General features: G+C 44.8%; 1 protein-coding gene across 9 annotated transcripts in view; it reads left to right on the top strand.

Moving 5' to 3' along the window:
- The window catches only part of tenm2a (teneurin transmembrane protein 2a), a 216,847-nt gene that overhangs the window by 172,408 nt on the left and 17,879 nt on the right, over positions 1 to 26,560 (top strand). For 6 of the 9 annotated variants that reach the window (XM_076891346.1, XM_076891339.1, XM_076891347.1 and 3 more), the window contains 11 exons: positions 10,008 to 10,130; positions 11,481 to 11,707; positions 12,243 to 12,438; positions 13,932 to 14,033; positions 14,545 to 14,739; positions 16,201 to 16,401; positions 19,261 to 19,446; positions 20,401 to 20,427; positions 24,841 to 24,987; positions 25,214 to 25,424; positions 26,331 to 26,450. In XM_076891346.1, coding sequence (XP_076747461.1) covers positions 10,008 to 10,130; positions 11,481 to 11,707; positions 12,243 to 12,438; positions 13,932 to 14,033; positions 14,545 to 14,739; positions 16,201 to 16,401; positions 19,261 to 19,446; positions 20,401 to 20,427; positions 24,841 to 24,987; positions 25,214 to 25,424; positions 26,331 to 26,450 — 1,735 coding nt within the window. The remainder of the gene's footprint in view (positions 1 to 10,007; positions 10,131 to 11,480; positions 11,708 to 12,242; positions 12,439 to 13,931; positions 14,034 to 14,544; positions 14,740 to 16,200; positions 16,402 to 19,260; positions 19,447 to 20,400; positions 20,428 to 24,840; positions 24,988 to 25,213; positions 25,425 to 26,330; positions 26,451 to 26,560) is intronic. The other 3 variants (XM_076891336.1, XM_076891342.1, XM_076891337.1) reach the window with 3 other exon arrangements.

Below are 26,560 nucleotides of genomic sequence, written 5' to 3'. Positions count from 1 at the left end.
GTAAGTGAAAGCATTTTTATGAAAAGGGTTAACCAGATTTTATTTTATTTTTTGTCTATATATACACCCCTGAACAAATACAAGCTCAGTCGACACACTGTGTCGCATTGACCTAAAATGCATAAACCTCCCACACCTCCACGACAAAGTGTCAAGTTAGTAGCCCCTGCCTGTAAAACACAAAGCAGATTCAGAAGGTGTGAGCTTTGTCTGCACTGTCAAAATCAACCCCAGCTGGAGCCTCGGCCTCCAGTCAGCATCAGTGCACAGGCAGTTAGAGGGGCAGAAAGATACACAAACCGCAGCATACTGCGGCTGTTTCTGCAAGCAGGTATCAGTCAAGGTAGGAATCCTAACAGACCCAGCAGGAAAGTGGATGTTTTTCACTGATCTGAAGCCAACGTGCAATAGTCATACTTTAAGGAATGGCAGATACTCAGAGGAGAGCACTTACCCAGCACATCAGGAAGAGATTCTGATGGGCTGTCTACCGGCGAATCTGTGTGAAGAGAAGGGAGGAAAAAAATACAAAACATTGCTTAGAGTGTGTGTGGGAGTGTGTGTGTGGGTGTGGATTTTATTCCTTCTTGACCTCATTCACTGGACAAAAGAATGCAGACCTATGCATCTGTGTGTGTGTGTGTGTGTGTGTGTGTGTGTGTGTGTGTGTGTGTGTGTGTGTGTGTGTGTTTGAGGGAGAGAGGAAGACAATAGAAGGAGGAGGAACAGAAAATGAGGAAATGTAATTATGTATGAATGTGCATGTTTGTGTGTTTGTCTACTTCACTGTGTTAGTGTGTGTGCAAGAAGGCAGATGTGCCACTGAGCCCCTGATTGGCCTCTTACCCAAGAGACCAGAGTCAACAGATGGGGGGAAGAGTGGCATCAGCAGAAATAACAACCCTCTCTACATATATTATTAAGATCATTTTTTTCTTTATTTATAAATATATTTATCCAAACGTGACCACATCGATCTAACCGTCCATAGTGAGTTTGTGATATATGCACCCATATGTGTGTCGTATGCATCCTGGCCTACCGAATTTCATGCATGTGCACTCCAATCTGTGCATGTGTCAGTATTTGTGTGATTTGTGTAACCCCCGTGGAGTGCCCTTGACAATAGTGTGTCCTCCAGAGCAGATCAAGGCCTCTTGCCGAGGGCACACAGTAAGATCCATTCTCTCCTGAGCTTTACACGGTCACACTGCAGTAGACAGCCACATATGGAGCCACAAAACAAAAGCCGGGAGAAGGACGAAGGACGGCAACCGCTGCCCTCATACCCCCTAACCCCCCCGAAATCCTCTCCATATATGTACTCAAGGGCACTGGAGCGCAGAAAGGACCAAAGACCTCCCGTTATTCATCTTTTACTCGAAGCGCAGAGCTCACCTGGGGCTTTAATGACACAAATATTTGTTTTCTTCAGAACATATAATTGTTAAATGAACATCTAATTGGGGACATAAATCAAAACACATTTGTTTTAAAGAATAATTTTTGCTTCTACCTTTCTTTTTTTCATACCACTCCATCAGTAATTTTTGGGTACCTGCAGACACATAAAGCTTTCTAACCTGTCTTAATAATAGGTACTTTTAGATTGTAAGCTATATTATAAAAGATTTTTCTTTTTTATTATTGGTGTATTTACAGCACAAAAGAGCAAGCTATCCAGATACCCTGTCAGTATACTGTATAATATTGCATTTTTAATGGAATTGCATGATTAAGGGGAAATAGAGTGTAATATTTTTCCCTCTAAGCCCCACTTTCTGTATATTTTTCAGTTTAGTTTTATTATATGCCAAATAGTGTGTGTGTGTGTGTGTGTGTGTGTGTGTGTGTGTGTGTGTGTGTGTGTGTGTGTGTGTGTGTGTGTGTGTGTGCTTCACCACCAAACTTAATTGTCCAACTGGCTATAATTCAGTAAGCTGAAACAAAGCTGAAATGATACTTTATTGTTATTATTACTATTGCTAACTGTGGCCCCTTTTCAGCTGTTGTAAGGAAATGTTTTTGCTCCGGTGTTTTTTCTACGCTGAACAAAGCTGTAGCAGTGCTGCCAAGCCTGAAACCCTTGTGTTTACCATGCTTTTTGTAGCGTTAATCGTGCAGCGAGTTCACTACTCATAAGGGGGATTTTGTACTACCTTGTTTGTGTGTTATGTGTGCGTGGGGCCCAGCGCTCACTGTGGGGATTGTGCAGAGCACCCAGAGCCATGCAGCGTGAAGAGGACCCCTCTGAGGCGTCCGCCCAGGAGCCCACTCATAAATTACACCAAGACACATGTGCCTGAACAGCACTTTTCATTTTTTGTGCTGGTTGGCGTGTGTGTGTGTGAGAACTCCTAACTTCTCCGTGTGTGTCTGAGAGTGTGCTGGCCTTCAAATGATTTGCCTTTCCTTCTTTTTTCTTTATTCAGACTTCACATGAATATTAAGAAGAAAAAAAATTGCTTGACAATCTTCCAGAAACTCAGGCGCGCACATGTGTGTGCCAATTGAGGACGACATCTTCAGAAAAAACATGACTTTGCATGTTTCAGGAGCACAGCTGACTCGCTGTATCTCTGTGAAGCTTATTTACTGTGTCCTACTGTTAGAATGAAGCCTTGGGGATGAGATAAACATACACACGTAGCATGAAAAAAGCGTTTGGAGCTGCGAGTCATTATTTGTGTCTGTGTGAGTTCGAGGGAGTTTATTTGTAAGGGAGGACAGAAAGCGTTTTTTTTTCCCTCTTCAAACTCCAGCGGAGTATGGCCTCCTCTTTATGTGTGAAGGAATGACTGAACGGATGGAGGGAGGAGGATAAACGAGAGTGCTTGTTCTTCATTCCCCCGGCGTCTTGTTTGCTTGCTCCGCATGGAGCACCTGAGCCAAAGGAGAGGTGGTTGCTAGGATACAGGTGAGCGGTTGGCATACAGGAGAGAAGACAGGTCCATCATTGTGAATGGCAACCTGGAGAGAACGAGATAGAGAGGGGTGAGAGAAGAAGAAAAAAAAGGAACGGGGTAGAATGGAGTTGGTGCACAGGGGGCAGAGGGGAACATAAAGGGGAAAGAAAAAGGAGGGATAGATCAGTGGAGAGACAGAGGAGAGGAGGGCTGATATGTCACTGTCAGCACTGTAAGGTGTGAGATTGGTTGATGGGGGGGCGCGGGTGAGGTTGTTTGCGCTGCTGAGGAAAGTAGAGGAGATGAGGAGGAGGAGTGACAAGACAGCCAGGTGTGGAGAGAAGAAACTGAAGGGAGGCAGAAGGGGGAGAGATGAAGGAGAGCGTGGCCTCCTGAGGGCTCTGTCACCTGGAATATCTGCGGGACTAATGTCTCCTAATTGATCACACCGAGCAGGGAACAGAGGGAGTGTGACAGAGGACAGAGAGAGGCTGTGAAGGACAAGGGGTGACGAAAAAGAGAAGTTAGAGAGGATTAAAAAAAGAGAACAGGGATGTAAACCTCTGAGAGCAAAAACATCCAGCAAGGGGGGTAAAACAGATAGAAATGCGCTGTAGTGAGGAATGAGAGGAGAGCCTGGCTTGATGGATGAGAAATCGAGGTCGTGTCAAACTGCTTGCGCCCAGGTGGACTGTTTTCATACACACATGCACAGGTGTGCCCTTGACTGCAATGAGTAAACTTGCTAGCGGGCGCTTGTGTCACCTTTGCAGGGGTGTTTGGCGCCGATGTGTGTGCGTGTGCATCTGCGGAATTTGTCAGGCGACGTGGCATAATCCACATGGTATTGTCACCACTAATGAGTAAGGGCGCACATACGCACGCACAGGCGCGCGCACACACACGATGTATTTTTAGTCTTACTCTCAGCTCCCCTGTCTGTTGATTCAACAGAACCACACTCCACACACACACACACACACACACAGTGGCACTGTCATCGAGCGTGACCTTCATGCCTCCGAGCCGACCACTTTCCATCCATCACCGCTGTCTTCCTGTTCCAGAGTGATCACAATCGCTTACTGCCCATTCTTCCCGATTACAAGTGTCTCACTACAGTGCATTCATATCCCTGCTCCCTTACATAATCACATGTTAATGATTTTACTGTTCTGCCAATTGAACGGTTTCTGGACTAGAAATACAACATTAGTTCTTCGTCCCTTTCCTTATCAATCATCTTTAGAGCCTTTATATTAATTTTAAGCTCCCAGCCTTGTGTGGATGGGAGGTACTACTGTGCTACTCTTCTGAGAAAGAAAAAAAGATTTAAAAAAAGTACCTAATTACACTTTTTGATATACATGATATACAAAAGTCTACTCTTAACAGGCTAAATGATTGATGTTTTAAAAAGTATTCATTATGTCATATTAAAAATAAGCAAAGATCGTAAAAGCATACAAGAAAAGGAGCAATTTTTTCCTAACTTGATCGTCCTTTACGCAAGAACAACTTCTATAGTACATGCTTGTTTTCCCAAGTAGTTATATGCCAAAGTTTGTATTTATTTGAATAAGACTGCTTCTTTTATGAGTAAGTATAAAAGCAAGTCAAGACAGTCAAGTGAATAGTTGTGTTGGCCATGCAGGTCTCGCAATGTGGCTGCTTTCCAAACGCACCTCCTTGACCCCAAAGTCCCCTCTCACATTGCATGTGGCTTCCCTTCTGCTGATCTGAGGTGGAACAGCTAGAGGTCAGGATGTGTCACTCATGCCAGCGTAGGCGTCCGTGTGTGCATTTAATGTGTGTGTGTGCGGAGGTGAAGATGCAATTGGGCATATGGTGAATGCAGGAACCTGGGCATAAGGATCAGACGTGGAGTGTGTGTCCGCAGCAGCAGGGCCTGTCGGACTGATAAAGGTTAGGATCTTACCACACGTTGCCAGTCCAGAAAATGGGCAGGGCATGGCCAGGACCAGGCACAAGGTGCTATACCATCTGCACCAGAGGGATACATGGGTCAATGCACTGGTAAAGGTAATGCAAAGCAGGGAGCAGGAGTTGTTTAAGTGGTGACATCGATGTTCTTCCTTTGACTTGAGCTTCGGTACATGCTTTAAAGGAAATAATACCCATGTGTGCATGAACTGAGGATTTGCATCCTCACTGATGTCACTGCTGAGCGATGGTCATACCGTCTCGTGCATTAGTGTGCACGAGCTCATTTCATTCATTTATTTCCTCATTCATTTATTCATTAGTGCGGGTCTTATCGGGGCCTCAATCGTTAGTCCAATTAGGCCTATGGTGCTTCACTGGTACTGTGTTGGAAACAGGAGATGGATGAAGGCAAAGCGAAAAGAAATTGCTGTCCTCCCTTTTTTTTAGCCTCTCGCTCCGTCTCTCATTTTCTTTCGGTTTCTCCGTCTCTTGGCCTCCACAGCGAACTCTTTTCTCTGTCTTTCGTCCTCACTCATTCTCTCCCACTCTCTGATCTGTGATAAGATAGCATAGTTCCTCATATCCTGTTTCTAATACAGATCGATGAGAGGGAAAGGAGCGAGGAAGGGAGGGATGAGACGAGGCAGAGTGGGTTGATGTTGCTGGGGGGAGTAAAGCGGCGGGGGGGTCAGGGTAGAGATATCTGAAGAGGAAATGAGGATTCAGAAAGGAGGACATCACTCAGATTCACATCTCTTTTCATTTAACCAATCACACACGTGCACGCGCACCCACACGCGCGCCGGGCGGCTACGTCTGCGCCGGGCCGTCTCAATATTTCGGTGCCAATAAAGAAACCATTTTCAGCTGTGTGATTGAGTGAGTTGCCGTTTCTCTCGGCTAGACACAGCCGTGCAGGTAGGAGCTGCCAGCAACTCGCATAACCTTTTGTGTTGCAGTCAATTACAGTTCAGTTGCATCAGCTGGGTGAGAAGGTCCCGTCGGGGGTTGCAGCGTGCATGCGCGCTTGTTGTTAATACCATGCAATTTTCAGCATGCATACGCAGATACACACTCAGAAGCAGACAAATTGTGTCTCTCAGTGTATATGACCCCCAAGGGCAGCAGCCAACCGCCGCCCCCGTTCCTCTAGCTGAGGCTCTAAATGATCTCAGCAAGCAGCGCCTTCAAAACTTAGCCAAGAGAGAAGGCTGCTTTATTTATAGATTACATAAGTGGATACTGTGTGGTAAATTCTGAGAAAACGTCCCAAATGGCCTGAATATTGAGAACCTGAGGCGGCATGCTGCTCTTTTCCTCAGTCTCTTCAATATTAGCAGCACTGCACCTCTGTGCCGCAGAGGTACAGACGCCTCTTTTTTTTCTCAGGTGGCTCCTTTTTTTGCATGTATGTTTTAGGAGTGTGCAAGGTGGGGAAAGCAGAGGGGGGTAGAAAGGCTCCTAAACCAATTAAAAGGCAGACTAAGGATGGTGGGGTGAGTTGGGGGGGAGGTGGTCTACAATTACTGCCCTAATTAAGGTCAGAGTTGTTAATTTAGTGGTGAATTAAAACGGTTAATATGCATTTATCGGGATGGCCAGGGGAGAAGGCGAAATGGGGGGAGAAAAAAAAGTGTTGCCACCGACCAGGGCTTGTGTTCTTTGTGCAATTTTGGTTGCGTTGCGTGCGATTGCGTGCGATTGCATGCGATTGCATGCGACAACATGCGACAACATGCGACAACATGCGAGAGGCCGTTCTCCGGCTTCTGAGCAATTAGGAGCATCGCAAATGGTTCAGCGGGGATACACTGGCTTTTAAGCAGGCAATGATAAGGTTGAGTTGAGACAGAAAAGGGTGAGAGACATAAGAGCATAGAGAGAGAAAGAGGGGTGGGGAGAGGATTTGAACATTTGGAACATGTTCCAGAGAACAGAATGATGATGATACAATATTTTCCAGTCAGGGGACACTCGCTGCAAAGTCACCTTTCTCCATCTCTGCCTCGCTCTTTATTTTCCTTCTCTTTCCTTCTCTCATCCAGAAATCCATTTACACCCTTTAACTCTGAGATATATAAATATTTCCCAAAACATGCGCATGTGCGTTGTATTTCTGCCTGATTGCCCGTGTTGTGAACCACTTACTGTCAAAGGATGAATCACCACCATCCTTTTTTTTTTTTTTACCCAACCAGTCAATGAATACGGGGCCACTTATCCCTTAAATCTTTTCTTCTCCTCACTTGCCATCTTCTTCCCCCTTCCTCACTTTATCCGTGGGGGCCTTTATTCATCTTTTCCTCCCTTTTTTTCTGCAACATCATGTGTAGCCTGTTTCTCTGCTCCTCTTTTTTATATTGCCTCAGGGGATTTCATGTGTTCTTTAATATTCTCTCAGTTCTCGCTGTCCTCCAGTATTCTCTCTGTTCCCCCCATGCCTCTCCTCCTCCGTGCTGAGGTTTGGCACAATTTCTCTAAGAGCTCCTGACCGCTGCCCCCTCTCCGAGCCCGGCCACCACCTCTCCCTTTTCATCTCTCTTGTTTCTCCGTCCATCATCCTCCGTCCTTTTTTTTTTTTTTTTTGTCATCACATGATCACGTTTTGTTTTCTTCAGACGCTGTTCTTTGCAGATGATACTGGCAAGCACTTTGCCTGTCTGAATTATGCATCGAGATTACATAAAAACCTCACGGAGCAACTGATCTATTTTTAATCTGACTCGTTTGCTTGTTAAACCTGCTTCTCTGTGATCTTTTCTATGTGTGCGTATATGCAGTGTGTGTGTGTGTCTGTCAAATTGAACATGAGTGAGAAGACGGAGATTAAAAAGAAAAACAGCCCAAGTCTGACTATCGCTCTTGTTCTTCCCAAGTCTGTCAGTCGGATCTGATTCAGATAGGCTTTATTGGCATGGTATTTAATAAAGCCTTCCAATCCAGTTTGAAAACAGTAATTATGGCAATTATGATCAGAAAAGAAAATGCTTAAAATTATGGCAACACAAAGCTAAATACATCAATTTCAGCAGTTTCATTTCAGCTAAAATTACACCCTAACAAACTTAGAAGTGTTGTTGAAATAAGGGATGGCACTTGTAAAGAGAATGATAACAAGTGTCTCTCTTTGTCTTTCTTTCTTTCTTTCTTTTGCACGTCTCTCCTGCTCTGTGTCTTGCTGCAAAAGAATCCTGTTGACAAATTGTTGGCTTTTGCGCTTCTGTCACTAAGGAGTAAGTGTGCCATCTATTGGTCAGCTTTCCACAACCACCCACAGAAGAAGAAGATGAAGAAGGGGGAAAAAAACAAGACAGGAAAAACAAATTTGAGAAAAGTGTGCACCAACCCTCACCGACACAATGATGAGACACACACAGTAAGCTAACTATAGGGCTGTCTGCTATGTGTGTTCTTGGGGATGACCTAGATTGAGAGTGCCGTCACAATAGACTCACAATTGCTTACTGTCTCCAGATGGTTCAATAGGCAAGCTTTCAATCGACTGCTCCCTCTGATACCATCTTTGCGCGCACCTGTGTGTGTGTGTGTGTGTGTGTGTGCGTGTGTGTGTGTGTGTGTGTGGATGCATGTCTGCATTATCTACAAGAAGGGACAGGCAGAGATAAGACGAAACGAAAGAAGAAAAAAGAGGAATTAAAAGGAAAAGTAGGAGAGAAATGAAGGTCAGCCCAATGAAAGAGGAGAGGGCAAGAGTTGGTGTAGCAGGGGAAAGAGAAAGGGGTGGGAGCACTCTTTTTGCTTCTCCCAATCCATCTCTTGTTTTCTATACCCCCACGCCCCCACCACCACCCTCACACATGAAAAATAAAAAAGAGCTGACAGTGGAGGCCGGGCAGCAGCCAAAGGTGTCAGCGCTTTCTTTCGACCAGGAGCGAGGGAGGGAGGAAAGAGGGGAATAGCAGAAGCATAAAAAGGAAGAAACAAAGAAGCAGGGTGAGAGAAAAAGAGTGACGGGACACTTTAGGGGGTGAGAATGAGTCTGCCCCGGCAGCGAATCCTAAAGGCGCATCCCCTTCCCTCTGTAACTTTTACACCCCTGTGTGTGCAAACGCTCGGCAAGCACAGATAGAATTTGACAAGAAGGAAATTGATTCCCGGGCTTCAGATTCAGGTGTTGTGAGGCTTCTGCGGTGGGGATAAGGCCGACGCTGAGAAGCGTGCGATAGCGCCTACGTAATGCATTGGACTCGATCACAGATTCGTGCTGCGTGTATCATCAAAGCTCACATCACAGTATTCACGTATACGCGGGAAAATGCTGGTGCATTCCGCCGTTAACATTAACGTTATCTTCGATATTCAGACGCGAGCAGGCGATTCGTCTCCGTTTTTTTCTCCCCACTACAAAGATTCTTTGAAGGCATTAAAGAGATCAAAACAAATCATTTACAACAAACAGAAAACATACCTGTCACCAAATAAATCGCTGAACTTTTGCAGTACGGTCTTTCTGTTTCCTTTTTTTCTTTCAGTTTTTTTTGGGGGGAGGAGGGGGAGTTGGATGGGGAGGAGGAGGAGGAGGAGGAGACGCTTGGCAGCAGGCTAAGGAGGGAAGAGACGTGGGGAGAGTAAAGAGCTGACAAAGTGAAGAGCGAACACACTCGAGCAGCCTTATACCACCAGCACACAATAACACAACAGAGGACAAAAGAAGAGGAGAAGCGAAAGGAGAGCCATGGAGCATTCTCTTCAGAGAGCAATCTGTCACTTGCTCTCTGTGAGACGGTGTAAAGGCTTCCAAATAAAAGCTGAAGATGCTTTCCCCGTGAAAGATGGCTGCGAGAGGTCGGGGGTTAAGAAAGCAAAACAGAGAAGGATTTTTTGGGAAGGTGGTTTAATTGCCTGATTTGTAAGATTTTACCTCTGTTTGTGTGCCTGTTAACTAAACCCGCCACTCTGATGACCGTGCGCTTGATTCATGACTTAAGTATAGAGGTGGCTGATTCTATTGATGCTACGGGATTTACTGTCTAAATGACAGATCAGATTTAAGAGGGCTGGCCTCATATTTCTTCGCCTTGATGAGCCTTCATCTTGGGCTTTTTATTCATTCATTCATTCATTTATTTATTAATTTATTTCCATCCTCCTTTTCCTCCCCTATATCCTCACTCTTCATCTTTCTGTGTGCAGCAATCAACTTGCTGGGTTTGACGTGGCAGCTGAAGCCATCCGACGGCCCCGTGTTGAACAACGGACTGGGAGCTGGTCTGCCTGTCAACAGCGATGTGGCCACACTGCCCTCTGGAGGGAGAGGTATGAACTGCAACACACACGCACCCCTCCCACACATCTTTGCCTGAAGAAGCAGGCACTTTACATGTTTGAAAAAAAAAGAAAAAAGAAACTTAAAGGTTAAGGCTGCTAATGTTCTGCATTGTTTTTCCCCTAGCAACAGACCTCGTGAACATAACAAATTCAACAATAAATAGATCCTAACAAGTGCTGTTTGTGCAGCCAAAGCCTACTCGTTTCTTTCTGCCACAGAGCTCCGGTGCTCCTTCATTTTGATGAGGGGGACGCTGGAGTTTATTTTAAATCGCTTCCACCATTTTTTTATACCATTGTGGAGGTATTTCTCTAAAGCAGCATCCTAATTAGCATGCCAATTGCGTAAAATGAATCAACAGAAGTGACTTTAGTATTTTTAATGCATTTGTGAATATTTATAGCTTAGCTGGCTTGAGGCTGAATGCACCACTCGTTGCAGGAAAGTCAGAAAGTTTTGAAGGACAGACTGCCACATCTCTTGTTGCAAACAAGAAGAATGTCAGCCTTATCTTTTATGGCTTATAAATGCTATATCTGCTGTGTTAAATACTAAAACAGCCCAATAGCTTCTTTTTTTCCCTCCCAACCAGACAGCCTCGCACACATAAATTATTTCTATAATTCATGACGCAGTAGTAGCTGTGCTGTCTGTGTATGCTGTTTAACCACTCTGCTGAGTTGTGTTGAGCTGGGTTTCAGTCAGCAGCGAGGTAAAGCTCCCCTCGCTCACCCCCTCTCTTTAAAGGCCCCCATGCGGTTTTTTCCATCTATTCTTCTTTCGCCTGCTCAATCTCGCTCTGCAACATACACAGCGTGTACTATAGGTATCTGTGGGCTGCTGCTCTGTGTCTGTATTCTGTATTAATGAGAGGACTGCTGTGTGTGTGACTGTCTGGGCCAGATGCCGCTGTTGTTTTTCCACATTGTTACTTTTATTTCTTTGCTATTCTGCGCACAGACGCGCGCTCACATTGCTGTCTTTTCCCTCTCTGGGCTCCAACATTGTGCTGTTAGATGACTGACCTGATTGCAGGATGTTTCTGTGTGCGGGCCTGTCTGCTTGGAAATCTGTGCTCTGCAGTTCTATCAGCCCTCTATCATTTCAGCCCAGACAACAGAGTCAACAGTCGTGCAGGCTTTGATACAGAGGCGTCATTTTGCATCCCGCATATCGCGCCTAACAGCGTTCGTTTTAGTATAAACTTTGAACAGTTTGCACAGCTAATGGTGCGTGTCCTCTATACCATTCAATGTTTGTGCCAGGTTATTCCCATTAAAGTGCGATGATTAACTATTGACTGTACCAATCAATGTCTGGAATCACAGATTATGCAGTTTCTTTCCCCTTTGCTCCAGGTCCATGGGCAGGCCGGAACAGCAGTATAGACTCAGGCAGCATCGAGGTTGGGAGGCGGGTGACCCAAGAAGTCCCTCCGGGAGTGTTTTGGAGGTCCCTGCTCCACCTCAGCCAACCACAGTTCCTGAAGTTCAACATCTCCCTCGGCAAAGATGCCCTTTTCGGGGTGTACATCCGCAAGGGCTTGCCTCCTTCGCATGCGCAGGTAAAATCTGTACAAGGACCATCATAATGAAAAAATAATCTTCATATTCATCTGAGTGGAGAATGTATTTTTAAAAAAGAAAGAAAGAAAGAAATGGGCTTGTTTCTTGGGACATCTTAAAATTCATTTGTGATTCATTGTAATAGTTGTTTGAAAAAACTAATTTAGACTAAGATTTACACTTAATTAAATTTCACAGTAATGTAACTTTTACTGCCTCTTATTAATTAGAAGCTACTCCATTAACAATGGATTCGATTTGTAGGAAGGGATAATTGCATTCAGATAGCTGTTTCACTGCCTGACCTGACTTCAGCTGGGGAAACTGCACAGTCGGGGCAAGTGTAAAAACACTCCCCTGCAATGCACACAGACACCCAAAGAAAACCCTGCGAGGAGCTTTGTGTTCCCTTCCTCATGCTTCACTGTCATTTGCCAGCTATCTTATTTACCAAATTCCTCAAGCATATAAAACCATGCCTCATTTTCTGAAGCCTGAAAAAGTGAACTTGCTCTCACACGTTTTCCTCTGCAGTACGACTATATGGAGCGCCTCGATGGGAAGGAGAAGTGGAGCGTGGTGGAGTCTCCACGGGAGAGGAGGAGTATCCAAACCGTGGTCCTCAATGAGGCGGTGTTTGTCCAGTACCTGGACGCCGGTGCCTGGCACCTGGCCTTCTACAACGACGGTCGGGAGCGAGAGACGGTTTCCTTCAGCACGAATGTCATGGGTGAGACAGAGTCGGCATCTGTCGCTGTGGGCGGAGAGGTGGCAGCGCGGCAGGGAAAAGCAGAACGGCAGTGAAAATGAGATTAGGCACCGGATTTTAGGAGCTGGTTAGAGAGAGGCACGCAGAAACTTTCTCTACCACTGGCGGCAAAGCAAGGCTGCTATTTTAGTCAAATAGATTCCCCATCAGTTACTCTGTGACTTTACACATTCACGACGTGCAAAAATGCTCCCCGGCAGCATGTGAACAATGTTGCCAATGCAACACAACCATAGTAACATTGTCAAGTAGGAAAGACTGCTCAGTGAGTTAAAAATGTACGTTTGCCAAAACATAGTTGGGCACGCTAATATGTCCAACAGTGTGACAAAAAAAAACAAAAAAACCCCCACACACTTACATTAAACAACCTTCATCTTTGAGGTGGGTGAGGACCACAGTGTCACACGGCCCTGTAAACAGAATGATTTTAGGATCCTAACCAGATCATTTCGGTTGCATTCGAGCCAAAGGAGAACAAAAGGACAAAAGGCGGGGTTGGATGGAAAGAGTCAAGCGGAGTGAAAGAATCCTTCACTGTCAATAACGGAGGGGTAGAGCTTTCAGCAGTTGGAGTAGTGGCGAGATGGAGAGGCGGAGGCGGCAGGGGCAGAATGAGAGTGGAGTAGTTAGAGGGGGAGTTGGAAGAAAGGCCTAATGGTAGGGGCAAAGCCAGAATGGGATGAAGTGGAGTGAAGGACGGGAGGAGGAGCTGAAGAGGAGAATGGAAGAGAGGGTGGCATTAGGGTAAAGAGGGAGGCGAGGGGCTTTAGTTTTTTTTTATTTAGGGGGGGGTGCATGGAGTAGGGGAAGTGTTAGGAGAAGCAGTGAGGCTTGGCTGTGTCATTCTTTGTGTAAGAAGAGTGGAAGTTGGAAGAAGCATATAGAACAGAGAGGATAAAAGTCCAAGTGTCCTCCTTGTGATTATGATTAGCACCGACCCCGTTCCTTCCCACCAAACTGTTTCTCATTTCTAGTGAGTAGGTTAGAAGGCAGATGGAGCAGCTCAGAGTCCAGCTAAAATCTGGCCTAGCTGCACCAAACATCCGCAGCTTGATGAAATATTAGTGACCTCGGTGGGGCCGGACATGAGTGAGGAGTGAGAAAGTGAGCCATGGATAGAAAAGGGTCGAAGAGAAAGAAGGAGAGTGGAGGGGGATACTCTTGTTTTCTATGAGCGGAGCATTGGTGGATCCCATCTCGTCAAAATGGCTGATTCATAATACATTCCTGCCACATTATGAAAAATGCAGACAAAAAAGAAACTCATGGAATCTTGGAGGAGGGCGTTTGATGTCTGTGCGACTGTGAGACTCGGCAGCGCTTCGACTCAATTTGTAGTATCTTAAAGAATGAATTGTGCCAATGGTTTAATGGAAGGCTTTGATGCTTGCCGTCACACTGTCTCACCCCTCGCCTCTCCCTCTCTCTGTCTCACTTCATCTTCTTCACAGATTCAGTGCAAGAGTGCCCGCGCAATTGCCATGGCAACGGAGAGTGTAATTCTGGTGTGTGCCACTGCTTCCCAGGATTCCATGGCATGGACTGCTCCAAAGGTATTAGCTGTTTACGAATGCGCTTCTTCCGTCGGAGCAAGGATGAAAAGGAAAAAAAAATCTGTCATTTCCGCTGTCTAATTAGATGAGCAGACACATTTCAGCTTCGTGCAAAAATAAAACATAAAAAAAAGGAGAAGAGGATTAAGAGTAGCAAGATGGTGCATGGCCTTAGGTGGAGCTGAGACAAGATGACTGATGATGAATGGCAGCTCCCCTAGCTAACGACTCCCTGGCTCTGTGCTCACCTGGGGTAGACAGCTTTGATGAATAGTTTAGTTACCTCTGCCTGTAATTACTCTTCATGTCATTGGCGCTCTCCAGCCCCTTAGCCACTCTATTCAACCCTCCTGCACGGTGGGATGTGGATCTGCGTGGGTGGGCGACGTGCACTTTTCGCCGCTTTGGCGATCTTTTAAAAAGCTTGCTAATTGTTTTTTTTTTCTTTCTTTGTTTGTTTGGTTTGTTCTTATGCGCAGGGTTTAATCTCTCCGTTTCTCTGTTCCTACAGCGGCATGCCCGGTGCTGTGCAGCGGCAACGGCCAGTACGACAAGGGCTCCTGTGTGTGTTACAGCGGCTGGAAAGGACCCGAATGCGACGTCCCTGTCACACAGTGCATAGACCCTCTTTGCAGCGGCCACGGCACCTGCACTGATGGAAACTGCGTGTGCTCCGTCGGTTACAAAGGGCCAAACTGTGCAGAGGGTGAGCGCAGGAGGTGTAATGGTGCATGTTTGTTTTTTTTTTCTTTAAAACTGTTCTGTGTGATCGCTTTGAAAGTAAGGTGAAGCACAACAAACTTCACAGATTTACCCCTTCTAACACCAGTGAAGACAGCTTATCATGGCATAATCTTACGCTGACTGAGCGTCCATGTATACAGATGAAGTATGATGGCGCAGCCAAACATATCACAGATTTTATTAAGGGCTGAAATCGCTTCTATTGATCTTTGTTAAGAAGGATCAGCATGCCGCGATCGTAGTCATCAGAAAGCAAGGGAGAAAAAATAAAGGGATAAAAAGATGCTGAGGAGGGAGCTGGAGTCAGGGTGGTGAGAGGTGAATATGTATGAAGAAAGAGAGAATAGGTTGAGAAGAAGGAAAAGAGAAAGCAGCACGCCAGGGGTGAAGAAGAAGATCGGCAGAGAGGGAGATGCAAAGTGAAGAATAGAGATGAGTGGCAGAAAGAGTCAAAACATGGGGCCTGAGAACAAGGTCAGCATTTTCTCTCCTCTGCGCTTCAATTTTCTCTCCCACCCCGCCGATCCCCGATCTCCCTCTCATCCAATTTTTCCCCTTCTACTCCAGCCTCAAATCTGATATTCATCACAGCAGAGTCCCTCAAACAATTTACCTGAAGTGCCAGCGACATGAAAATCGATAACTGTGATCCGCCATTTCTGCCAGGCAAACAGAAATGGAGGGTCGAGGTTGTGTGCGAGGGGGCTGCTTTTATTAATACTGCGTGTGCGCCGGGGTCAATCATGCCCGAGGTGGTGGAAAAAGGGGGAGGAGATGGAGGTGGGGAGAGCAGTGTCACAAAGAAGAGGACAAGATGAGAGAGAAAGAGAGAGAGGAAAATGCAAGTGACCGGGACAGAGCAATGCGAGGAGGCCTGAGAAGGGGCGGGCGAGCGAGTGGGTGGGTGGGATGGGTGTGCGTATTGCCGGGAGGAGGTAATTTGTCAAATTGGTTTTCACTCACTGCTTGGACTCAGAGCTGCCTGTCAACCTGGCAGACTGACAGTGTCAGATTCTCCCCGTGTATTGGCACGATACACGCATACACACAAATCAACCACACACACACACTTCCACATCCACACGGGCGAAAAGCTCACACCAAATGATGTGTCAGCGAAGCGCACTGCTCTTTCAGAGTGGAACGCATTTGCTGCTGTGCCCCAATTAAAGACTTAGCTATTCATTATCGTGTGCTTTAATTGCTTTAGTAATACGTCTGGTAACATTTTACTTTATTTCATTATCTTTTTATAAACACAGAGTGAAATGATGTCCTCTGTCACGTCTGTTTTTTTTAAAAAAAAACAACCATTAATTTGTTTTTGTCATCAGCTCTGTAATGACATTTTTTAGTTTGTTTGTTAATTTCTTTTTTTTCTGCTTTTTTTCTTTTAAATTGGTGTATTGCTGGCTTAATCCAGTGGACTGCATGGATCCAACATGTTCCAACAATGGCATCTGTGTGAACGGGGAGTGCCACTGTAAGCCAGGCTGGGGAGGACTCCACTGCGAACTGCCCAGGGCCCAGTGCCCAGATCAGTGCCATGGCCACGGTGCCTTCATACCAGACACTGGGCTGTGCAGCTGTGACCCCAACTGGATGGGACCCGACTGCTCCATGGGTGAGTGCGATTGTAAAGCTGGTTCAGCTGCGAGAGTCAGATACATCGGGTAAAAATGGGGGTTGTGGGTTTGAAAGTTGGAAAGAAATAACTGCTGATTACCCTTTGTCCAAACATATTTCGCGGTCCCAGTATGGCTAATTAGTTTGCCATTTTATTTCATACTGTTCTGGTTTTCGAGCTACACTTGGACCAAATCTACCAAATCGTAAAAAAAAAAAAAAAAAATTACAACATGCTCAGAAACAGGGTACAACAACTGTTGTGGTATCGAAGCCAAATTGGAACATGCAGGAATAAAAATGTGGCAAGTTTGTACTATCAAGACTATATAAAATTATCTCTCTCAGTAGACTGTCAGTGACAGTATGGTAATGACAGATTTTTATGGTTATCAGGGTAGTGCTTAAAATTCTAATTTGGGAAAGGCAGAACACTTTTATTTATATACCAAACTACAGTACTCTGGGTTTTGCATAAAAGGAATATGAATAAAATGACTCTGTCCCTGTGTTCTGACACATATTAAACATGGCTGGGCTTTCAGAGCATGTATAAGTTGCATCTACGAACCAAAAGCTTGGGCTTCAAACTGCTCGAAACTCCTTAATGATCCAAATACGGTCATGTCGGATACACTGTTTGAGTGCAGAAGCCCCGCCCACCTGCTGTTCAGACCTGCTGTTTATAGGGTCAGCCAATAAGAAAATACAAGCACTTGAAATTTATAATGTCTAAACAAGGTAGCTGTAACACATCTCAGTTCAGGCCAAAGTAAAACTTTTTTTAATCTTGTAGACTCGAAAGACTGTATGACCCAAGAGGTATGATTAGGCTGCATTCAGTGAGCTACTCAGAAATGAGGTAGGAATCCTAACTTTGTTAAGCCTTCGTGATTACTATCAGAATTTTTTTAATTGGTTATGTATTGCTCTGGGAGCCAATTCTGTGATTCTAGTACCGCGGAGATAATGGCATGCTAGTTCCAAGGCTTTCATAAGAATGTATTGGAGGTGTTCTTGCACTGCGGATAGTAACACATACAGTTTACCAAGATGGGATAGGAGGTTTCACAGTTCTTTATCTCAATAAAATGAAGCCGTTAAGCTTCCACTTTAGAAAGTAAGACAGCCACCTCCGTCATGCCAGCCTGGGAACGCTTCCTCAGGAGCACGACGAGAGCACCAGCATTTGTTATGAGAGAAGCAATGCTTAACTTTAATAAAGACAACATTGTTTCACACTGCAGGATCCCTCAGCAAGTGTGTATCAAAACGTCTGTACATACCGCGTTCCCTGCACACCAGGGGTCCTGAGCACACAAGCGGGATTGTCACATTTCGCCACATGCACTGTCGCCGACTGCAACATCTGAGCCTCTCAGACAGCGACTGTAATAGAAGCTCAGGAAATAAACCCTGTTGTTGCACTACTATAACTACTGATTTTAATTAAAAATACATGACAGAGAGTTGTGTTTTCGTGTAATGTGGATTTGATTGTTTTGAAGCTCAAGGTTCTCTATTTTTGCACTTGCCGATGTGATTTGAAATCAAATGCAGACAAATTTATGTTTTCTAGCTTCAAAAATTGACTAAAAGGATTGAAAATGAAGTTTTTGCAGATATTTTTTTCAGATACCACCATATTTACAGGCATTTCAAGTTAGGAACTGGTACTTTGTAACATTTGCTATTATGTTATTCATGAAAAAGATCATATATGTATCTGAACAGCAACCATGTTCACTGCCCAGTAGTGTCCATTATGAATACATATAGTCATGTGTTCCTGTGAAAAACTAAGTGCACCCTTACTGCTTCCATTGGAGTAAAGAGGGTAAGTAGCAGCCTGGAGCTGCTAATCAAATGCACCGGATTAATTGATCATCTGCAAATATAAGCACGTCTATAAAAGCACGTCTTTGCCGTTTCCTGCACTGGAGAATTCAGATCTTCCCAGGAGTAAGTGTCTCAGCAAAATTACCTCAAGGTCACATCATGCAATGCTTAGAGGAATTCCAAAAAAACTAAGAGCTACATCTCAGACTCTGCAGACCTCAGTTAACATGTTAAATGTTAAAGTTTGCGAGAGTACAAATAGAAAAAGACTTAATAAGACTGAACACTGTGATTGGCCTATTTAGAAAGATTGCCAGGAGAAAGCCTCTTCTCTCTAAAAAAGGATATGGCAGCACAGCTTAGGTTTGAAAAGCTGCATCTGAACAAACCACAAGACTTCTTGTGTCTTTTCCACTGAAGAATCGATGTGGAGATGTTTGGCAAATCCAAAAATCAACTGCCAAGTGTGGTGATGGAGGCATGATGACTTCAGGCTGTTTTGCAAAACAAGCCTGTCATCAAACTGAAAGGACAAGGACCTGGTCATCTTGTAGTCACTGAGTTGCCCATGACTCTGTGTAGAGTCTAGAGTCAAATTTCCAACACCTGAAGTTTGACCCAAACTGGTCCGTGATCCAAACTTACCAGTAAATCTGCGGCAGAATGGCTGAAAAAGCAAAGAATCAGGATGCTCCAGTGGCCCAGTCAAAGTCCAGACGTCAAGCCGACTGAAAAGCTGTGGGGAGACCTTAAGACAGTTTAAATGAATGCCTGCAAACCTCAATGAACTGAAGCAAAGTTGCAAAAAAATTCCTCCACAACAATGTGAACGACTGAGTCATACAAAACACAATTACTTCAAGTTATCATTGGTTAAAAGCTTTTGAATCAAGAGCTGTATTTGGTTTTTCACGTGACTGTATATGAAATTTTAGAATACTAAAAATAATAAATACAGGAAACACTGACTTTTGAGTCTAGCACCGTTTGTTTGTGATCCAAATCTTTTCTCCTTCAGAGGTCTGCTCAGTGGACTGTGGAACTCACGGAGTGTGCATGGGCGGAGCCTGTCGCTGTGAGGAAGGCTGGACCGGTGCAGGCTGTGACCAGCGTGTGTGCAACCCTCTCTGCATCAAACATGGAACCTGCAAGGACGGGAAGTGCCAGTGTCACCAGGGCTGGAACGGAGAGCACTGCACCATCGGTGAGTGTGTTCCCGTGAGCGTGTGTCTGGAGGTGTGTGTTTGACGTGCGTGCCTGTGTGTCAACACGTGGGTGTGCACAGAAACACCAGCACCCAGTCAGACTAAAATGGCAGCTCCTTTATACTTTCTTAAAGGAATTTGGAAATCAGAAGTGGAAGCAGGAGGAAGGCCATGGGGAATTGAAGAAGGGGCTGACGTAGAAGGTGGGCGAGCAGAGAGAAGAGGTGCAAACTTCTTAGAAGTGGGGGTGGGAGATTACACAAGAGCAGGATTTAGCTGTTTTATGCTGCCTCTCAACTGCAGACCCCAGGAGTTTTAGTTTTTATGGCCTTTGAAACACCAAAGTTATGTGATGAAAGGCACAAAACAAAATCCCCACTTCACCTCACTGCGATCAAAAAATAACTCTCACTTTGTTTATGGTGTGTGCATGCACACAGTTGCGCTAGAGTGTGAGTGAGCGTTTTTGTCAGTCAATCACTGTCTCATATTGACATCACTGTCACTTTGGATGGATGAGTGCCAGATTCCTTTGATTCACCGTCAGTGCTTTGAGACACAAAGTCTCATTTCCTTGTCACCAAAAGCACTGTGATTGCAATCTGATACACACACACCAAACAAAACACCAATATATATATATATACACACACGCACACACCTACACACGCATAGGCACATACATATGCACAGGGGAATAACAGTTTATGATCTCCCGATTTCCCCCATCAGAAAGTAGGGCAGCTTTGACTGCACCATCAGCCCAAGATGAAAGAGTTATCAGGCCTCAGCTTGGTGCAAAGCACACTTCACTAGCATCAGACACTCTCAGCGTTAGCTTATCTCAGCTTGCCTGTTATTCATTTCAGCTCTGCATGATGTTGCTTGCATTTCTTTCAGAAAAAAAATACTCTCCCCATCTCTTACCTTTTGCACATTTTCTCCCACTGCAGACCATGGGAGCATGGTTGACAAAGCAGGTACCGTATCTGACTCTGGTGTTTTGTTTCTTAGCCTGTGGTGGTAGAAGCTAGCTGCTGCATTTGTGGGTTCTTGGCCTGGCTTGGCTCTGTAGACTCTGTGGTGCTATCTGTCCGTAGATTAGGGCTCCAGCCTCAATGATGACTCCCTACATGTAGTGCACTCCCATTACAGCAGTGGACTACAGCAGGGGTTAGCTGTCATTGAGCCTTGATGTGTTGTGGGGTACCGTAGAGCCTAGTGTGGTATCAGCAGTGTCGAGGGGCTGTGCTGTGAAAAGTGTGATCGTGCATGCGTGTGAGCGTGTTCTCCTTAATATTTCCAACGTGGAGCCTGGAAACACAAAAAAAACACTCAGGTATTCCACTCATGTGTTGTGTAAACACAATCTGCTTCACACGAGGAGAAAATAATGAAAGTTGTAAAAAAGTTTGGAGGTAATTGGTGTATTTCATAACCCAATGATGCAGGTCCTCAATGTGGTGTCAAATACATACAGAACTGTTAAGTGTGTGTGTGTGTGTGTTTACATTTGGGTTTGTGTGGCAAGTGTCGTGGCCATGGTAGAGTGGCTGCTAAATTTATTTTGTGCACGTGTGTGTGCTTGATTATGCTTGTGTGACTGAAAGGGCCTACAGTATTAATTTAAGAATTTCTGATTTTCAACATCCCCGCCAAAACCACACCAAAGCAAAAAAATATGCCGTTTAGTCAGATCACTCAATAATAAACAGAATAACAGCTGAGGTTAACACACAGAGACGAGTTTGGGTCTGAGGTGAGTTGTCTCACACGCACAACAAGAATGCTTAATAGATAGCCCCGCAGCTGAACCTCTGCCGGGTTGCACGGAGCGGCACAGATTGCCTGACAGTACAGGTCCCTGGAGCGCCGTTGAGAGTGTCCTCTCACCCTCTACGCTTAATGGAATAGCTCTCATTGTTTTATGAAGAGCCAACCCAGAGAAAAGGTAAATTGCAGGGTTAAAAAGGGAGCAAGAGGCAGGGCGCAAAAAAAAGAAAAAGGAAGAGACGGAGCCAAAGGGAAGCAGAGAGGCAGGTCAAAGAACAATTTGGGATAAAGCAATCAATGTAATTTCAAAGGTAGCTTGTTAAGAATAGGAGAAGCAGCTAAGTGGGGTATATTTGAGAAAGTACAGCGTTATCTGGTCCATCTATGAGCTCTGATCGCGGATTTATGGCTGTGACCTTTACTTCATGACCTTTAAAGGAGGCAGAGCTGGGTACAAGGGGAATGGAGAGAAAGGTGGAACTTTTCAGTACAATGTCTCAACTTACTTTCTTTCATACACTTTGTTCTCATTCTATCTGTCTCTATCTCCGCCTGCCTCCCTCTCACTTCATCCTTGGAGTCCTACACGATATCTTTCGAGTCATATGCCCCACCATCCACACCCACACCCACAGACACTGCACACCACATAATGTGTGTGTGTGTGTGTGTGTGTGTGTGTGTGTGTGTGTGTGTGTGTGTGTGTGTGCGCTCACCCATAACCCAAGGCAATTTCTTCTCCTTTTTAGGAGGATTTCATCAGAGTCCAACCACATTACTGGGGAGGGTGGACTTAATAGTTTCTGAAATCCCACTTTATTCTAGTTAGTATGAGGGGGTATCGACTGGGTCCTGGCATTAAAGAGAGAGGAGCCTCGTGCCGGCCTGCCCAGGCAAGCCAATCAATGCCCGCTATGGATTGTCCTGTCCGGGTGCTTCATAAGTATTTGGCTGCTTTTAAATGGCAACTCCATTTAACAGGCAATCACTGCTAACTGCCTTTGTTCCCCGAGCTCAATACTTGGGGACAATCTATTCCAGGCTGACTGTTAATACAGCATCATGAGCAGTCCCCTGATGCAGAAAATGGTCATAATTAAAGATAAAACCTTTGATTTGAGTCTTCGTGTTGAACTGAGTAACGTTGTTAAGCTCGCCCGGCTCCCCACCTCTTCCACCACAAACAAGATGGTGCGCCGTCTTTCTCTAAAAGTCCTTTTTTGACTTTCCCCCCTCATCGTCTGTTGGTTGAGACATATGATAAAATGCCAATCGGGGTGAAATGCCTGTTAATTTAGCCGCTGCCACGGTTTAGATTGCACTATTTGTATTCATAATGCATGGCTTTATTGATGCAGCGATTTGTTAGAGGGCAAAATTCTACAGTGCAACTTGAGTGAAAATATGTTCATTAATCTACTGAGCAGGACTCAGTGAAAAGCATTTCATATTCATAATCTCTTACTGGGTTATTTTGTCCTTCCTCACTCTGTCGGCACAATAGTACCGAGTGAGAAATGTCAGGTCATATCTCCAGGGTGTGTCGTGCTAGGCGTGTGCGTGCGTTTGCGAGCGAGAGCCTTTTCGTGCATGCACGTATTGTTTTATCAGTCAACCCTTTTCTTTGCCTTCGTCTCCCGTGGGTAGACTTAAGAGTGTCGCACCCCGCTCCCTCATTTGTTTAAGAGGAAATCACTGTGACAAGTTTGTTTGGGGCTCTTTGTGCTGCTGGAGAAAACATTGTCATTGTGTGTCATCATGCCTTTTTTTCCACACCCCTCCCCTCCTTGATAGATTATAATGTGGCAAACAGACAGTTTTGCATTAGAGAGGTGGGATTTCGAAAGATACGGGAAAGTTGTAAGGGAAGCCAGGAGTTAAAGGCTTTTTTTCCCCTTTAAATGGCATTGATGGGGTACGTTGTCTCAGCATGGGTGCAAATTATCAAATGGAATCGAATGATTTTTAAAGAAAAGTTTTGATTTTGTGGCATTTAGGAGATATTAAATGGTCCCAATTCGGTGAAATTGTCTTAATATAGGAGTCAGTTAAAAGGAAGAAATGAACATTTTGTGGAAAATTGATGTAGTCTCAGGCCTATCTGTTCATCACGAACGACCAGCCATTTGGCTAAGATTAGCATCAAGCCAGGAAAAAGCTAGCTTCGCTGTACAATGTGCAAAACTGTCTCACTCTGGTCCACAGTTTGTCTTTGTCCTGTCTTCCTCCCCTCACCCCTAACCAGTCGCAGCAGATATCCCCCCCCCCCCCCCCATCCTGGTTCTGCTGGAGGCTTATTCCTGTTAAAAGGGAGTTTTTCCTTCCCACTGTCACCAAGTGCTTGCTCATAGGGGTCATCTGATTGTTGGGGTCGTCTTATTGTAGGGTTTTTGCCGTACAATATAAAGCACTTTGAGATGGCACTATACAAAAAAAAAAATAAATGAATTGAATTCAAAACAACTTATTACACGGGGTTATGCATGAGGCTTGTTTGTGCCCTATAGCGCTATAACTTTCTGGATTTTCTCCTGGATTCCTGGCCAACACGCAGTCACAACACTCCAGGAAGTCTCTGCTGCCTGGCAAGAAATAATCCCACACATACCTTCCTGTAAAATGACAAAATGCAAGTTTTCGCACTCCACTTTTAGCATATAACATGTTATTTTGTGCAGTTTTATCAGAACTGATTGATGGATATTATAACATAAGTGCCAAGTTAGCTGTTTCCCTGCTTCCAGTCTTTATGTTAAGATAACTGGCTGCAGTTTACAGCCTCACATAGAGAAATATGGCATGTATAAAGCATACACATATATATAGCATATATAAATATGTATATATGATATAAGCCTCCAAAAGTTACCAGATAATATTAAAGTGAGAAAATGGCACTTTCCTCTATAATTGCAAATTCCCTTATCCAGAGCACCTCAAAACGTCCGCTCTGCCTTGCCTTAAAGTCACTCCTGAGTTGAGGGTGCCCTTGCTATGCTAGTTACAGAACTTACTTGGCTCCAGGGTCGTAGATTCTGGTAAGGGTTTTTTGCATACGCCGAAGCGAAGGTTTATTAGTTCATGGACTGCCACCACACAGACACACGCATGCACGCACACACTCTGTCAAGCATAATCTCATTCTCTCATGAGAAAGCATTACTCTCAGGCCATCAGAATCCCATTACCTACACTGAATCATAAGTAAGAGAGAGAGAGTGAAACTGCACCCGAGAAAGAGAGAGAGATGATCGGGTTGGGCTCCATCCAGTAAGTGAATAAAGTGATCTATCCACCTCGGTCCACACACACATATACACATACTAGGAGGCATCCCTCAGGTGCAGAGACATAAAGATGGAAAGGTGTGCATAGAAACTGACCTCCTGATTGGAATTGATTCCTGAACAATCAGCACTGGCAATATGCTACCATTATTTAGTTACCACACTGAGTGTGACTCATTGATCTATCATTACCATATGAGCATATGTGTGCGTGCGTGTGTTTGTGCGTGCGTGTGTGTGTTTTCATCTGTGCATCATTAATGATAAAACAAACATCACCTTGTTTCTCTCCCTCCCCCCCTCCCTCTCCCCTCTCCTGTCCTCTTCTCACAGATGGCTGTCCTAACTTGTGTAACGGTAACGGCCAGTGCACCATGGGCCAGCAGAGTTGGCATTGTGAATGTCAGACGGGGTGGAGGGGCCCTGGTTGCAGTGTTGCCATGGAGACCTCCTGTGCCGACAACAAGGACAACGAAGGAGGTGAGTTTGGGTGGGGGGGCGTATAGTGCCTTAAGAATTCAAAGAAATAAAGGATGATGGAGAAAATAATAAATTAAACAAAATATAAAATTAAGGTCTCCTGAGAAGAGCCTTGATTGTGGATGGCAAAATTAAACTTTCCTAAGTGAAAGAAACAGATTATTCAAAGCTTCTTCTTTTTTTTTCGCGTCCCTTAGAGCATTTATCATTGCTCTTCTTCTATCAGATGGACTGACAGACTGCATGGACCCAGACTGCTGCATCCAGAGTCCCTGCCAGAACAGCCCCCTGTGCCGGGGCTCCCGGGACCCTCTGCTAGTCATCCAGCAGAGCCCGATGTCCCAGCCACGAGTCCGCTCCTTCTACGACCGCGTCAAGATGCTTGTGGGACGGGACAGCACCCACATCATCCCTTTGGAAAACCCGTTCAACTCCAGGTATGGCAGGAAATTCAACCGCTAGCAACTAAGGCCATATCTTAAGACTGTGACACAAAAGAGCCGTTCACAGAAACATTACAGATCTCATATTTTAAAATATGAGAATAATATGAAGTCACCGGTGAATATCTATACATACAGTGTAGTGATACTGTTCTGCACCCCACAAACTAGCAATACAAGCCAATAATGAAAGTAGGAATGCAGGATAAAAGCTTTGATCATCTACATTTACTTTGTCTTTCGTTGGTGTTGCAAACACTGTAACATTGTGTGGTGACTGTGCATGACTGCAATCTGACTGCGAATCTTAAAAGATTTGACATTTAAGTGAAAAAATACGAGCCGTGGAAAATTTCCAATCTTTAGATTTCCAAAAACAAATATCAAATAGACTTTGAAATGGTTCGTACAGCTAGCCAAGACCTTAACAAATCCCACAGCCAATTGCTGGCAAGCCAAGATTCCCCATAGATTTAGAAGAGCTGTGAAGCGCTGTCCACTGTGTTGATTTTCCTCCGAATATATTTACACATGCTGACATCGGACGTTTCAAAGAAAATAACTTATCAAAGTGACGCTACCCTGAAATGTTTAAATGTTAATCTGCGTCTATTAGTTCTCGAGAATGCAATCTCTCGCCCGTACTTAACAATACGTGCACATCCCATCTATATTGTCATGGTTTGTTTACGTGATTGACACGAGCTCATCTAGACGGTGGGGGTAGCTGATTGTTTCTAATTAATGAGTGGTGGAAGAGCAGGGCAATAATTGAATGGGCAAATTGGATGATTGAAAGATGGAGAGATTAATCAAATCAGATGATGGATGGTTTGGGAAGACTGGTTTGACAGGCTGACTTTCGCTCCCCTCACTTGTGTCTCCTCTGTCTTCTTCCAGCTTGGCATCTCTAATTCGGGGTCAGGTGTTGACTACAGATGGAACCCCTCTGGTGGGGGTGAACGTGTCTTTTGTCAACTATCCCCACTACGGATACACGCTGACACGGCAGGATGGAATGTATGTACAACAGCCACCCAGCACTCCTTGCTGAAATATGGAAACTACCTCACCACATAGGCTCTGTTATTAAATCAGATTTGATTAGATTAGGTTAGAAAACTGATCCC

This window comes from Maylandia zebra, linkage group LG2 (assembly GCF_041146795.1).
Source record: "Maylandia zebra isolate NMK-2024a linkage group LG2, Mzebra_GT3a, whole genome shotgun sequence".
Classification (NCBI taxonomy): domain Eukaryota; kingdom Metazoa; phylum Chordata; class Actinopteri; order Cichliformes; family Cichlidae; genus Maylandia; species Maylandia zebra.
The sequence above is the reverse complement of the archived record's forward strand: the minus strand, read 5'-3'. Positions and strand labels throughout refer to the sequence as shown.